This window comes from Lipophrys pholis, assembly GCF_963383615.2.
Source record: "Lipophrys pholis genome assembly, chromosome: 1".
NCBI classification, from domain to species: Eukaryota; Metazoa; Chordata; class Actinopteri; order Blenniiformes; family Blenniidae; genus Lipophrys; species Lipophrys pholis.
The window spans coordinates 10,223,934-10,240,623 of NC_137635.1; the positions used below are offsets into that span (position 1 = coordinate 10,223,934).

Genomic DNA, 16,690 nt, shown 5'->3' on the forward strand with positions numbered 1-16,690 from the left:
CCATTAGTTTGGCTTATATAGGAAAATACCCACCGTGTTGGGCCACCAGATGTCTCTATTATTACCGTATTTCACTGACAGAACAAGAAAAATGTTGACAGAAAGAAAAATCTACAGAGGAAAATTAAAACTGCCGTCCCAACGTGGCATGAAAAAAAAATCTGTATTATAAACTGTGCGACTTTTGTGTTTGTTTCTCTTCATGGCGAGTTTTCTCTCAGATGTGTTGTTTTACTCTGGTGTCTGGAAAATACGGTAATCAGCGTCCTGTCCTTCCTACACATATCCTGCATTATTTAATCAGCGTGATCATAATAACTATTTATTTTAATGTGTATATCTGTGTCTCTCTGTGGTCACAATGTGGTGAATTTGCTTTCAGTCCACATTCGGATCTTTTCAGGCCAAACTCCAAACGCAATACAACAATTGTATCTGATGTTCTCGATGCGATCGTCCTCTCAGTGTCTGAGCTGCTCGCTCTGTGATTACAGGAGTGTTTTACAGGATTGTAGCGAGCCTCTCAACAAACTGTCTGAAATGGACTCGTATGGATCGTCACTCAATCGCAGCCAGTCGCTGGCGAGCGGCCTGGAGAAGACGTCGCCCACGTGGAACAAGCCGACTCACTCGCGGAGCAGCAGCACGTTGTCGTCCCGCCACTCCAGACAGGCCAGTCGCAAATACACTCAGGTTCTACTCAAAGAGAGAAAACACTAGATTTGGTTGTTGACAGATTTTGTCGTACGTTGGAAGTTAAAAACAGCGAGAACATGTGAGTGAGAGGAAGCTATGTTTGTTCAACATACAGTATATTATTTAAAAATTCAAATGATTCTAATTACATCCCAGTTCGTTCAACATTAATATAAGCAGGAAATACAAACATCTTCTAACGTGAAAAACAAGAAAATTGACTTACGACCTCGATTGTTTGGTTTTGTCATAGAAAACCGAGTTAATCCAGAGCGAATGGAGCGTTTGATATGTTTGGTTTTTTTTGTCTCCAGATCGTGAAGGACTGGGAGGTGATCGACGACCTTCACGCAGAGACGCACGCGGCAGGAGAAAACCCTCAGGAGATGACGACTCCGGGAATCTGTGAAGGTTACCTGCTGAAGAGGAGGAAGTGGCCTCTGAAAGGCTGGCACAAGGTGAGAACCGCCGCCTTCTGCCAACAGACGTCAGGTTTAGTGCTTCCTGAAGGATTCTGACTTTAACACAACGGTTGTTTCCTTTCTCAGAGGTACTTTGTCTTGGAAGCAGGAATTTTACGATACTCCAAAAACCAACACGATGTGAGTAAATATAATTGATCTTCATGTTTACAAATTTAGATCCATTCTTCAATTTTGTCCTGCTACACTCTTGTTGGCAACTTTATAAGAGTACATAAAACAAAACAAATAATATTAAATATTTTCCCAGAAATGTTTAGTTAGAATAAACATATTTAAACAATTTAAAAAACTTCATAGGAAATATAAAGATGAAATTTAAATATAATTAGACATATATTATATCAATTAAAAAGTGTTGCATTAAAAGTAATATATCAATAAATAGATATTATTAAGTAGAAATAACTTGTGTCTACAAACAAACAGATAAATAAATGACATTAATAAAATATAAAAATAGATACACAAATGAAAATAGACAAATAAGTAATGTAAAGATTTCATGCAAAAAATTTTTTTTTTATAAAAAGATCAAAAGTAAGATTACCTCCAAAAGAATAAATGAAAAATAATTGTTAAAACAACTTAATTATCAATATTGAAACAAATACACAAATATAGATAATACAATAATAAAGTATGACAATAATATCAATAAATATATTTAAATGAGTTGGTAAAAGTGTACCTGCCTTCATTTTTTAAATATGCTTTATAATGATTAATATCAATATAATTTATTTGTTGTAATGTAGTTGTGGATCCATTTGATATTTTTTGTTAATTTATAGTGAGCTGACTTTAACACATCAACACAATTTCTCATTTGATTGTGACTCGCCCATAAAGCCATGAGGACCCGTCTCAGAGGAATCCTGAGCTCTGAACGCTTTGTGTTTTTCCACCAAAGGTCCCGAGAGGAAGAGTCCAGGGCTCCCTGGACGTGAGCCTCGCCGTCATGTCCATCAACAAGAAATCAAACCGTTTTGATCTGGACGCCGGGGATATTCTTTATCACATGAAGGTACACGCAGTGATCTTCTGCTGCTTGCTGCTGCTGCTCGGCTGAAGGAAAATAAAAAAAAAACACTTTTGCTTCTCTCGCCAAGGCAAAGAGTCACGAGCTCTTCTACATCTGGGTGACCAAGCTCCAGGCTCACCGGCTGTTCAAGAAGAACGAGGCGGCTCAAATCCAGAGCGGCTTCCTGCAATGTCTGTCCAACGCCTCCACGGCCGGCCCGACTCAGAAGAACGGAGATCTGGTGAGCAGAGGATAGAGGCAGACCTGCCAGTGGGATCTGTGAGAGGAGAGTGACAGTAACTCCCTCCTGTCTCCAGAGCTTCCCGGCGGCGGATTCACCTGGAGCTGCAGGAGTGCTGCCGTCGGCTCGCACGCCGGTCAACAGTAAGGTTTCTGCATGGCTGCAGCAAAGCCACGACCCCGACACCTGCGTGCAAGGTAACTGTCACACAAACACCGTGGCACAGCTCCAATGCTCCTAAATGACTGATCCATAGATCAATACAGAGACAGAAAGTCAGAGGAGCTTGAACCAAACACATTCGGGGATTTGTAAACAAAGCTCATATTGACTCAACTCTTGAATATTTTTGAACAACAATAGACTAAATTGTGGAATTATGCCTTGGTCATTCAGACACATTTATGCTCCTATTAGATTAGTGCGGGTGTTTCAAACATTGGTGTGGTTGTTAATTAATACATCCAGTAGGGGGCAGTGCAGTTTAAGGTCATGTGAGCTAGAGGCTCGGTCTTCAAAACTCTTTTTGTAGCTTCTTTATCCTGAAGTCCAGCCGAGGCCAACGATCTGTTTGGATCCACATTCATAAGGTCTTTCCTCAAAGCAGTCCCTCATTTCTGTTCTCCTCGTTGTTCCTTTCTACGGTCAGGCATGTGCTATACTGTGCAACACTGCCCCCACAGGCCTTCAGTGGTATTACTCTGTTCAACGCTGCCTTCAACACGACCAAATATACATACTGAGTTTGAGCAAATACAAGTAAAATGTCAGAAATATGAGGTGGAAAATATATTTTTTTGTAATACTTTAAATATACAACTCAGCGAATGATATTTTCTACTTTTACGTTGATGTTAAGGTAAAGCTTTTTCAAAAGAAATTTATGCATTCTATATTCTATTGTAGGTATTCTTTTGTTTGTATTATTTCTCATACTTTTATTTTAATACATTCTCAATACTACTGGAGATTGTGCTGATTATTTCCAAAATTATTGATAATAATTTGTAAAAGCTGTCTGAAAAAGAGTGAAAAGTACCTGTGAAAGCCGCTAAGAAACTCAGATGGAACCTTCCTTAAAAAAGAAAATTTTCTGACAGATTCATGATCTATGTGGACTGAGAAATTAATTCACAGCAATGCTGGTTGTAAACGTTCTGTTTTGTATCTAAAGGTTTTCGTCTCTTAAATTCTTAAATCCAGTTGAAATGTTGTTTTTAGGTACTCTGGTTACATTTGCGCCTTGGGTGATTCTCAGGACGAGCTGTGTGTCGTTGCAGAGTTGAACCGGTGTCACGTGGATCTCTCCGAGCTGAACCGTTTGATCCAGAGGCTGCAGGCGCTGGAGGCGGGCCAGGCGTTCACTAACGGAGAACTGCAGCGCATCATCAGCGTACAGGTTTCACACAGCTGCTTTATTTTAACTGAACTCAGACTTTTATAAGTCAGCAGACGCGGGTTTAAATGTCTGAACTGCTCTAAACTGCCACACAAATACATCGGTGCACTCTGTACTCTTTGTGTCACTTCTTTCTTGTGTATTTACTGTGTATTCTCATTACTTTGTACATAACATTCCATTTAGTCTACACCATTCTGTGTTTAAATGTAATATTTTACTGTCTACACCGAGACTCAAGTTATTCTCTCACGTTGACAGTAACGCTGAATTGGATGATAGGTTGGTTAAAGAAACAAACCTGTGTGTTGCTGCAGAATCTCTCCCTTGAAAAGCCGAAGAAGTCGAAGTCGGCGAAGATGTGGGGTCACTCTCGCACGCTGTCCCGGGTGGAGGCGCTGGGAATGGTAAGAACGGTCTGTACCCCACAACTTATGCAAACCAAACCATTTTGCAGTGATTGGTGCATTGATTTGTCAGTGTTAAATAGTAATGTGTAATCATACTGTAAGTACTATTTACATTTGTTGTAACTCATACATTAACTGCTATTGTTACTGGAAACCTTGTCTTTGAAAATACGACATCCAAACCATTTTGGACCTTTCTTTAATCCAATTCAAAGCCTATTCGTGGGATTACTAAATCGGTGAGTCAATTGATGATAGTTGAAACATGAGACAAGTTGATGCATAATCAATGTTTTCCACTCACACACCCTGCAGGCGAGCCCCTCCCTCATGCAGCAGAGCCCCTCCCTCATAGAGACATGAGATCCCTGTGACAGGATGACAAACTTGTTCTGGTGTTAACGTTGGTTTAGTGTGCCCGTTGTAGATGACCTCTCCACCCACTTCATCCTGAGAGTACGTCATGTTTCTGACAACAAAAAGGAAGGACGTCGTTCAAATCTGTTGGAAATCTGATGCGTTGATCTCTGGGAATGTTTCCAGATGGGAAAGTTTGATTTACAGATTGGCGAGGGTTCCCGACTGAAATCTTTCTCTTCATCATAATGTTATCATTTCTTAAAGAAACTGATTTGTGCATCCTTTAACTTATATTAACACATTTTCTGAAACTGACCCCACAGTGAGGTTTTTATGCTAATGCTGTTAATGCTAATTTAAGGTGATTAGTTTTCACTGCTGCGTCACTGATCCCACATCTGGCCTCAGGTTTAAGTGATGTTTTACGTTTACCGAATGACTAAAGCAAGTCTGTACAAGTCCTGCAAGCCAGAATCGACCCACCGGCAGGCCGCTTTTAACACATGAACCACATGTTTGACACCATTGTCCCACACATACAGCTGTTTTTGTTGTTGGAGGCTGCCTATTGAACTTCACCTCAGATTTTACGGTCCATTACATATTTTAAAAAATACAACTTTTTCTCAACTTTGGTGTAGTTCATGTACTTAGTGGTCAGAAATGGATGCAAAATCACCACAAATGGACACAAAACAAGCACTACAGGGAAGATATGATGGAAAAAGCTTCATAAATAACTATGCAAAATGAACACAAATGCACACACAGATTCACCAGCTGCAGTTTTCATCTTGTCCCAAAACGATTTTCCTTGTTGCTTTATAAACAGCCCTGATTTCACGATGTAGCTAATGAAGACATTGAAGAAAGCCCGCAGGACTGTGGTTGTAGAGGTCCATAACAAGGTGTTCAAGCTCCTGTGACGGTGTCTCGCCCTGAATGTTTTAGTTGTTTTCCTGCTTCAACACCACAATGACGGCGCTGGTAGGAATCTTCTGCAGAAGCCACTTAGTAGAACGGTCATTTAGTCCGTCCAGCTTGTTTATGTCAGACATGAGACTGAGGATTTCTGACCTAATTACTAACAAAAATCACAGATGTGCATTAGATGTCTTTCATATCATAGTTCATCTATCCTGCTTCAATCAGTCGAATCAGGCAGAGCTGGAGTGGACATTAAAGTCCAGTTAATTAACACAATAATTAATAGAAGCTCCACAGTATTTTTATATTTAAGTACATCCAATTTAGTGTCATTGAGGACAAAATCCAGAGAATTTAAGCTTAAAACAAGTTCAGTTTGACTTGTATGAAATGTAAACTTATCATTTATTTGGTTTTATTGATTTAACTTCACTCTTTTACTAGTTAGACTCCAAGTTAGTCTGCTACTTCAGACTCTTGAGTTTATATTTGTTTATTAATAGATGAGGGAGAACATGGAAATGGTTGGAGATATCACGTTAAGGGAGCTGGTTTACAGATTAACAACACATTCTGTGATCTGGGCGTCATACATGCAGTGTACATGAACACCGACAGACCTGAAACTGAGCTGGACTGTTAATCCAACCGTCCTTCATCCTCCTCCTCTTCACCTCGCAGCTCTCCTCCAGTCATTTGGGCAACTCGTCCCACCTCGGTGCGTCGGTCCCCTCCATCCCCGAGTACGTCTACTCTCAGCTGTCACCTCCCACCGTCACGTCGCCCGAGGGCAAGAAGATCCAGCAGGACATCTGCAGCATGTCACTACGAGGTCAGACCAGCAGATCTTCTATCTGTATCGATACATCTCTCTGTAGGCAGCTGTATCTCTATATGAAGATGTTTACAGAAGTTGTTGTGTCGCTTGTTTTTATTAAGATCTTTTGGATTTCGTCACAGAGTGGGAAGATGTTGACGTGTCCACCTGGAAACCTAATGCATCGTTAATGTTAATTCCTTCTCCTTTCAGTGCTCACGTCTCTGAAGTCTGTGCACGACGCTCTGTCTCAGGAGCGTCAGAAGCTGCAGGAGGTCTGGGAGACAAACAACATCCACCAGTTGAACACGTTGGCTCCGGTAAGAAGAACTCTGATCCGTCTCCCGCATGCTCTGCTGCGTTGTCGCGTCCTTTTTTTGGGGGGGATATTTTCTGATGGATTTGTTCCTCCAGCCTGCAGCAGTGCGGCGCTCGTCTCACGGACCGCCTTCAGTCGCAGATTCAGCTGCAGAGTATTTCGATGCCAACGACGACATTGTTTGTGGAAGTTCCTCCGATGTGTCGGATGAATCTGGACTGAGCGATGGAAGCACCTCCAACTCGGAGCCAGAGGAGGGACACGGTGCGTATATATTTCTCTTTTCTGTGCAGCCTTTAAGTCGTAACCAAAGAAGTGTTCCAGTGTCGCTTCTGATGCAGGATTAGGAGGAGATATGAGGTTGTTTTTTTTAAATTGATCAATGATCAGCACCGAGCACAGTTCTACTCCTACTCCTGAGATTTAGTTTCCAGTTTTGATTTGAATGGTTTCTTGTCATCATGATCGCAGCTTCGGCCACGCGTAAATACCGTGCGAGCATCTCCCGGACCCCGAACAGCGCCGTTCCCAAGAGCACGGGACGGAGAAGCAAACTGCCCGCAGGCTGCCCCGACAACAGCCACGTGGGCCTGATGGCGATCCTCTACAACAACATCGGCAAGGAGAACGCACACTGATGAAGTCAGGCAGGATTAGAAAAGGGTCGGAACACTAATGGCTGTGTTCTGCTGTTCCAGGGAAAGATCTGGCTCGGGTGTCGATGCCTGCGGCTCTGAACGAGCCTGTGAACCTGCTGCAGAGGCTGTGTGAGGAGCTGGAGTACAGCGAGCTGCTGGACACCGCCAACAACACACCCGACCCCTACCAGAGGATGGTAACGCAAACATCCACCATCACACTGGACCTCTCAGTCCTGAATATGCATTTTGAAATGATCATGGATATTTCACTTTTATTGGAACTCACTTTGCTTGTCGGGTGACTTTGTTGTTCCAGAATGAAATGGCAAATGAATCAGAAAGTTGAAATATATTTTGTATTTGACGTCACGCAGGTTTACATTGCTGCCTTCGCCATCTCCGGTTACGCCACGGCGACGTTCAGGAACCGCTACAAGCCCTTCAACCCGGTGTTGGGCGAGACGTACGAGTGCCTGCAGGAGGGCCGCGGCTTTCGCTTCATCAGTGAGCAGGTAGTGCCTCCAGGAGCGGCTTCATCCAAAAAGCCTTGATGGCCGCTGACTGGATTCTTCAGAGGGAAAAGACGGGATACCGTCATGTTTGCATGGTTACACTGAGCTCTACAGAGTGAATTATTGTTTCCAGAAACACGTGTCACTCAGTGAATTTTTCTTTGTTTTGCTACACGTTACCAGGTGTGCCACCATCCGCCCATCTCCGCCTGCCATGCGGACTCTGAGAACTTCTCCTTTTGGCAGGGTCAGTCGGACATACATCTCAATGTGTGCCCCTTAGTGGTTTTATTCACACCTGCTTCTGTCCTATGACTTAATGACGTTTTATAAAGCTGCACATGGACATATTTGGATTATAAACCGTCATCAGCACCTGTTTGTGTTTCCAAACAGACCAACGATGGAAGAATAAATTCTGGGGAAAATCGCTGGAGATTCTGCCAACAGGGATGGTGAATGTGACTCTTCCAAGGTCAATAGTTTTCAGTTTTCATTCCGAAAGGCCTTTCAATCTTTTCTCTTTGACTTTTAACTCAGTTTGAGATGCCAGCTCTTTGTGTTTTGGCCCCTTTACTGTTTGTTGATGATTTAAATGAGGCGATGGGTTTTAATCGTGTTAGGTGTTGTATTTGTTCTCGTGTCGGTGTGCAGCCCTTTTCCAGTTCCAGCTGAGTTTAACTTTGATTCCAGTTCAGTACAGTCTAAATATGACGTTTTGTTGATGCGTTGTGCAGGTATGGAGATCACTACGAGTGGAACAAAGTGGTGACCTGCGTCCACAATGTGCTGAGTCAGCAGCGATACCTGGAGCATTATGGAGAAGTCACCATCAAAAACATCAAGAGCAACGTCTGCACCTGCAAGATCACATTCGTCAAGGTGAGTTTCATCACAGACTCCTCCTCCCGTCATGTTTCTATCTGACCGACATGCTGTCGCTCTGCTGCAGTCTCGTTATTGGGGCTCAGAGACGAACAAGAACGAGGTTCAGGGCACCGTGCTGGACCAGAGCGGGAGCATCATCCACCGCTTTGGAGGTCTGTGGCATGAAGGCATCTTCTGTGACACTCTGCCCACCCCGAAGTGCGTCTGGAAGCCGAGTGAGTTCACAATGATCACCAGCACGTCTGTAAAAAAACTGGAATAGTGTGATTAACTTAATGACTTGGATCAGCTCTGGTGCCATTTGACTCAACTCTAGTTTCCTGGAGAAGGAATCTATCAATAATCAATACTTATTAATATGACAAGTGAGGGAGGCAGTTAAAACATATATGAGATTCTTCTTTTTATAAAGTCACAAGGCACTACCGTCCTTAAAAAGATCAAAATGTAATCAAATATGAATTTGCAGTGACTTAAACAAAGTGTCTTTTTATCTGTAACTTCGACAACGTGCAGTTTAAACTCTTTGCGCTGACGACGGCTCTGACGGTGGAGAGCTTAAGCTGGAGGGTGAAGTGAAATGATTAAGCTCTCCTGCTGCCAAAACAACTAATCAGCACAAATCCAAGTGTCACGTGTGCGTGGCAGCTCACCTTGAGGGCTTGTGTCACACCGCAGATCCGCAGCCAAAGGATCACCTGCTGTACTACGGCTTCTCCTCCTTCGCCTTCGAGCTGAATGAACTAGACCCCGACCTGAAGCCTCTGTTGCCTCCGACCGACAGCCGCCTGCGCCCGGACCAGAGGTGAGGAACGGCAAGATATTAAAAAGAAAACAATATTCATGTACAAAGTGAAATAGCATGATGGGTGTGCAATGCATTGCTATATATAATCATGAGTAAAAATCACAGTGTTTTTAGTTGATAGGCTGCTCATGTGGCTTGTATAAAGTGTTTAAAGTGACTTGTCTAAAGAAGTGATCGAAATATACTAATAAATACATTCTGTGACCACAAGGTGTCACTGTGTGACCATGAAAAGCTGCTACAGTACCACAGAAAAACCTCCATTATGACTGTATCTGACTGACAGAGCAAAAATAATGTGACTTCTACGGCAACTGATAGTCCAGATAATACGGTAATCACACAACCGGAGTTGATGCACGGCCACATTTAATTCAAACACTGGAAAATGAACCTTCACTGAACGATAACGCAGATCATCACGACAATGTCAGAAAATGAAAATGATCTTTTGTTGAAAGGTTTCAGAACATCAGTGAAATATTTTAACTCTGGGTGGACTGTATAAGAAAAGACGGAAAGCTTCATTTTTACTCAAAAACAGCAAAAAGCAAACAAACACAACTTTAAGCTGGTTTGTGACAGATAAAGATAAAATAAAGATTAAATCCACCAATGATCTGTCTGGATAAAATAAAGAAAATATATTTTATAGTCTTGAATTTACCAACAAAAATCTGTTTTGACAGATTTGGATCTTTTTGTATTTTGTTTATAACAAAGTGAGAGGTTTGAATCTGTTGTCTGTTCTCATATTTTAATCCATATCATGATTTGTTCATTTGTTTTGCTCAGTTTTATTTTTCTTGATTTTGTTGGTTGTTTAGTTGAGTTATTTCAGTGAATATAAACTTCGTAGATTAGGTTATCACTCTGCTATATATTATACCATATGTATAATACATATTTTTGAGAAGTTGGCATTTTTTAGAACTGGAAAATGATAAAATAATTAACTCAACCCAGTTTCAGGTATAAACATGACATTTCTATCTTTCTGTCTTTGTCTCGTTGCACTTGGGAGTCACATCCAGTAATAAGTGTAAATGAACCAGAAGCTTTTTGAACTCCTTCTGGACGTCTGTGCAGGTTGCTGGAGGAGGGAAAAGTGGACGAGACGGACAGAAAGAAAGATGAAATCGAGGAGCTTCAGAGGGAGCGCAGGAAAGAACTTTCCAAGAAGGGTGAAGAGCACGTTCCTCGTTTCTTCAAGTAAGTACCTCCACTGGACGGCGGCAGTGAGAACCCATGTCGTCGTCACATCACCTGATAGTGTCAAGACCTGCTTCTTCTTTTAAAACTGTTTTCAACACGTTCAGAGTGTTTTGGAGTCTGTTTCCACGACAACGATGCTCGGCGTCACTTAAAATGCAACTCCTTGAAAACTGCTCCAAAAGGGGTACATTTTCTAAAATGGTCTGTCTCCACGGAAACGAGGGAACATTAAACTTTTTGTTAACGCTCGTGCTCCGTCTTGGTGTAGACAGTGGAAACACTGCTACTGGTCCTGCTAGTAACTAGTAACTAGTAGTTCTGCACATGCTCAGTAGAGTCAATCGGAACAAAGTTTCCTCCGTCGTGTCATGACTCCCAGTCCATATTCTCCTGGGACTTGGTAGTTTTATAGTTGACAGTCTCCGTAATAACAATCCGACTAACAAACCAACTCAGCGTTTCTGCCGTTGCCGTGTAAACGTGAAACCTTTCTGAAGTGAAAACGTAAAATTTATGTGTTTTCACTTGAAACGTGGTCCTGTAAACAGGCTCTAATGGTGCTTTACGTTACACAGTTGCAGCACCGCTCGCCCAGACTCAGTTTCGGTCGTTTTCCACTACAATTTAGTTCCACCTCGGCGTGGGTGGAGTCGTCAGAGCAAGGCGGCCTGAAACTCCAGCGACATAATTGTTGGTATACCTGCTGCTCGGTCTGTGGTCTTTTGTGAGACGCAAAGCGAGTGAAGACAACCAGATAAGGCCGCAGGGAAAAATGATGGAGTCACTCTCGGTACTCATCTAGTGATGCCACGCCCGACATCACATTTCTGCTCGACTCAGCTCGCTTGGAACCGCGGTCGAGTAGGTACTAGGAAAGTACCTGTTATCAGGTACTAACACGTGAAACAGCCTAAAAGCTGAGACGAGTCAAGCCGAGTAGGTGCCAGTGTAAAAGCCCCATTAGTGTCAGCAGGGATTAAATTGATCATAGAAGGTTTGGCGGATGGGAGGATATCCGCATACATTAATCATTTCAGAAGAAACATACCTTCATGTTCTCCGTCTTCCTCCAGAAAAGCCAAAGACTCGTGTGGACGGGACGTGTGGCTGACCAACGGGACGTACTGGAAGCTGCGGGAGGATCCAGGTTTTGCTCATGCAGATAATCTGACTCTGTGGTGAGGAGACGAAGGCCGCGTGCAGAGAAAACGACACATCAACAGACTGAAACGGATCATTGGCGGATGTTTTTGGCAGCATGCATGAGCCGCTCTGATGGAGAGAGCGGGGAGAGTGCTGTTGAATCCTCTGGCTCCTCTGCACACCCGTGACTGGTTCACGGTTCAAACCTCATCCACAAATCATCACTGTCAACAAATAGAATGAAACTTTTATAATACCTTGATTTTTATTTTTTTTTAGATTACTTCATTCCACATATGTATTCATATATATATATATATATAATTTTTTTTTGTGTGGGGGGGTCAAATTGAACAGTTTTCTGATGCATACTCAGCATCCAGAGACGTATTTGACATATGACATTTTTTCTGTCATTTTAGTAAGAAATGGGCTGGATTATTGTGTTATGTATAAACATTTAATCCCATTTGCCTGGTTTTATAAGAAATAACATCTGATTGATGGTAGGAACTCACTTGACTGGACCCTGTGATTAAAACACTATCTACAATATCTGTCTAAATGCAGATACATCTCAAAAGAAAGAACTTTTTAAATTTCAGTTGTGATAATTATGACCTGCAGTCAAATAAAGAGGGATTCTTCTGATATTTTCAGATACTGTATTTGTAATTTACATTACACATAACATAAAACAAATTGAAGAACAAAACTAAAAAAATGCTTAAAACATTTCCTTTTAACTCTTACAGTTTATTCTAGTTTTTTTCTTTTTAAAGATGCTTCTGTTGAGCCAAAATATGGTGTGACAGTTTAAAAAATACAGATTGTTTATTTTTTTGATCCATTGGAAACAGCATTAAACAACATTCAATGTAGATTGTATTTATGATGAAATATGATATAATACTGTATTTTTATGTCATTAATAGTGGAACGAGAATCCAGCTGGTTGGAAACGTGTACATACAGTATTCATACAGTTCAATAAACTGCTTATATCAAAACGGTCTTTTAGGACTTTATTTCTTACCAGAAATTGATACAGAGACGAGTGAAAACTTTTGAAAACTTTAGTCCAACATGTTTACATTAAAAAAAGAAACAGATTATCATGAGCGTGTGATTTATTGAAGCGAGATTTGACGGAGAAAATTAGACCCTGTCCTTCCATTTTCTATACATTTCTATCTCGGTTCAACACACATCTCATAAATGTAGTTCGAAGTATAATTATATGAATATCAATAATGCTAATAAACAGCATCCGACTCAAACTGAGAAGTAAATTTCCTGGACTTGTATGTATTTTCACTTTAATGCTTCAGAGAAAACGACCATTGTTGTTTTTTTTTGGTTTCTTCAGAACATTTCTGAAAAAATGAGCTTTTTTTATGACACATTAGAAACAGAAATAGACTTTTTTTTTCTTCACATTTATGAGAAATATTTCTTAGTGTATATTTTTGATGTTATGATATTTGATATTTTGTTTAAGTGGCAGCCATGATAAGGAACGCTCTAATTCTCAATACGCTAAGAAAAGGAGGCTCAGTGCTTCCTTTAGAACCTCCTTTAGCCGAGGAAACACTGATGCATCCTTTATCAACCTTTATCATCCTTTAACAACTTTAGATAATCTAAAACCCAGATCCCAACTATGAATGTTATGCGGATGTTGTAAAACGAACACAGTAAAGGTTCTGTGCAGCTTATTCTCAGTTTGATTATATATTCACTTGGCAGCAGTTTCAGTTTGGTTCCTCGTAGCCTGGCAGCCTCTTTTCCTTGTGATATTTGAGATTATATCAGCGGTTAGAGGCACATGGGAAAGTGTTAGAAATGCACTTTTTGTAGTCCATTTTCGGAAATTTGTAGTTTTTCATGCGAAACGGCCTAAGAATTTGGTCAGTACTTGGTCTCCCACTGATAATGTGTCACGGGTACACGAGAACACAAGTATCGGCAAGTATGGGTATTGTAAAATGGCCATAGTGGTTTTTTTTTCCCAGAATTCTGATTGTCCATCATGGCTTCCTGCTTCCTGCTTGGAGCTGTGCTTGTGTGTAAAAGCAAGGTCCAAATGCAGAAAAATAGAAAAAAAAATTTAAATACCCATGTATGTGTAAACAAGGCCTTATTCTGATGTTTATCTTGAATTAAGAACTTAAACCTGCATGGTGCTGCCGGGAGTTTCCAGATCAGTAACAAAACAGATGAAGCCGTGAAAATGTGTTTGTCTCATAGAAAAAGAGTAAAACAGCAAAACAAAGCAGCCGGGATCATCTTTAAGCTTTAATTTCATGAATAAAAAAAAACCAAACAGAAGTACAATACACAATTATGCCATCTTTTTTAATAAATAACAGGGTCTGTTATCCCCTCCAGACATTTTCTCTTATCCATTTCTGCATCGCAGTTTCAAAGCTGTGAGAGAAACACTCAGGATTGTTTCTCCTTTCAGCCAAAAACATGGATCACACACAAGAAAGAAAAACATGCTTGTGGCTCGAGCTGCTCTCCGTTTCTATATGACGTCGTAGAGTCTCTAGAAAAAGAGTCTGAGCTCACAGTCTTGCTCAGACTCATGGGAAGTGGAGGTATTTCCAGAGGTTCAACATCTGGGTCGAGGGCTGGTTGGCTGAGCGTAATAGCTGAGATATCCAGCAGGGGGCGGTCCTGAGGTATCAGAGCAGCTTTTCTGCTGCCAGTCACAGAAACAACACACAGCACATGAAACATAAAGAACAAACTCATTCACTGGGTTTTCAACGCCAACAGGAAGTAACTCACACTCCATTAATTGCACTTAAAACATGAATCGTTGTCTGTACAGCTTCGATTTCCTCTCACGGGTTTCAACAAAGACATTAACTCAGATAAACACAGACATCTTTTCATCGTTGGCTGATCCAGTCTGAGAACTGGAGGACTGAAGCGTCACACAGTTTGTCAACGCAGCATCACGATTAAGACCTTAAAACCAGGTTCATGTGTGTGTGTGTGTGTGTGAATCAGTGTGTGATTTTGAAATCAAACTTCTGTTCAGATTTCATACCTTCACAATATTTCCCCTTTTACCAGGTGTGAACTCAAACTTTTCAACAAACTGCTTTATAGGCTATAATTTACCTTTGTAGGTAAATTATAGCCGAGTTGGTAAAAGTATCTTTACTTAAGTAGGATTACAGATACTCCTGTTAAAGTTCAGCTTATTTCCTTTACTACAAATAAAAACATTAAAGTTCTGAAATGTACTCGAGCACAAAAGTGAAAGAAAATAGCCTTTTTAGCTTTTTTGACGCACAATGCCTTTTTTAAAAAAAGAAAAAAAAAGAAAGAAAAACCTAAAATCTTTTATTTGAGTGAATCGTTCAAGATAAAACAAATAACGAGACATTTTGAAGACAAAGTGCAGATATTAGGAGTAAAAGTAGAAATACTTAAGTAAAGATACGGGAAAAATGTTCTTCAATACAGTCATGAAGTTTAAATGTGTGCCATCTCTGTGTAATAATATTTCTAAATAGCCCATCTGATTATTAATCCTTAATCCAAGAGTGAATTTTTGTTGTTTTGTCAAAGCAAATTTTTGTCGAAAACTTCACTTACCAGTTTTAATTATTTAAATAATGTCCTGTTTATATGAGACATCCCAGCACAACAGCTGGTTGTCAAATCTGACTGTCACAACTCAAAATGTGATCTGAGCCACAATAAAGGATCTAAAATCGTCTCAACATGGGTCAACGTTTAGGTTTAAGATGTATTTCTTCATGAAAGGGCCCATGTGTATTCATGAAAATATTCAACATTTCATCCATTTACAACTTCACAGGTCATTAAAACAACGTGTTGTTTGACTCATGACCGTGTGAACAGATTTTTGTGTAATTGAGGTCATTTCGGGGAAATAAGTCATGAAATTTTAGATGAAATGAACAATCGTGGTTTTTCTCCTGTTAAAGTTTGACCTGAAAAGTCAGGAATGAAACACATTCATCATGATGGTGCCACGGGACAAAAACAAAAGACAGAAAATTGTTTTACAATAAGTCTTTTTTTTTTAATATATTTCACCGTCTTTATTGACTCTTTTATCGTTCAACCCGAAGCTGTAAATGCTGCTTTAAAGTCTCCTGCAGTGAAAGAAAAAAACCTTGGCCAGATGAGTTTTTGCTCTCGTGAAAATGAACATACATAATTTGAGATGAAAAGTTATTGCAGCGTTCACAAACTGTACAATTTAACTTTACAACATTTTCTATAAAAAGACGCACAGCGCGACCCAGTGTCCTGAGCTTCAGCCCAAAGAGGAATTTCTCTCCACGTGTACATGAAATGTAAGCAGATGTGCGCTCCCGTATTGTTTATTGTTGTCATGTATCAGCTCTGAAAAGGAAAAGCTTTTGAAATTTTGGAAAAATACAATTTGATGTGGAAAAACAGGGGAGCAGCAGCTCATCTTCTGAGCTTAGCGTCAAGGCAGGAAACAGCTTGGTGGTGGAAATTCTTCAGTGTGGTTTATTTTAATCCCTCAATTTTTAAGTAATTTCTCAAAGTAACCCTTATAAAATCACTGTTTGTTGTCTTGCTCTGAAAACTACTGTGTGTATGTACTTTTATGCCCCGAAGAGGCTAAACTCAACAACAACAAACAGCAGGTTTGAGAAGTTTTAAAAGCTAATAAACTGTTTTGATCCAAATCGAATATATTTCAGCATTGTAGCTTTAAAATGATCTAAATGTGAGAGATTTCTGACTGGATTCATGTAAAATACACACTAAAGAGTCGTGATCTTTCA

General features: G+C 40.5%; 1 protein-coding gene across 1 annotated transcript; it reads left to right on the top strand.

The window, feature by feature from the left end:
- Positions 1-540: 540 nt before the first annotated feature.
- osbpl7 (oxysterol binding protein-like 7) lies at positions 541-12,888 on the top strand (the record flags this gene model as incomplete). Its single annotated transcript, XM_080465936.1, has 22 exons — positions 541-672; positions 1,011-1,154; positions 1,245-1,298; positions 2,092-2,205; positions 2,291-2,443; positions 2,520-2,640; positions 3,724-3,842; positions 4,160-4,249; positions 4,468-4,491; positions 6,221-6,371; positions 6,570-6,676; positions 6,771-6,939; positions 7,147-7,293; positions 7,374-7,510; positions 7,691-7,828; positions 8,012-8,075; positions 8,225-8,303; positions 8,566-8,710; positions 8,781-8,931; positions 9,395-9,521; positions 10,614-10,736; positions 11,813-12,888. The coding sequence occupies 22 exons, from the start codon at positions 541-543 to the stop codon at positions 11,919-11,921; spliced, it is 2,598 nt and encodes an 865-aa protein (XP_080322062.1). The 3' UTR covers positions 11,922-12,888.
- Between the last annotated feature and the right edge of the window lie 3,802 nt (positions 12,889-16,690).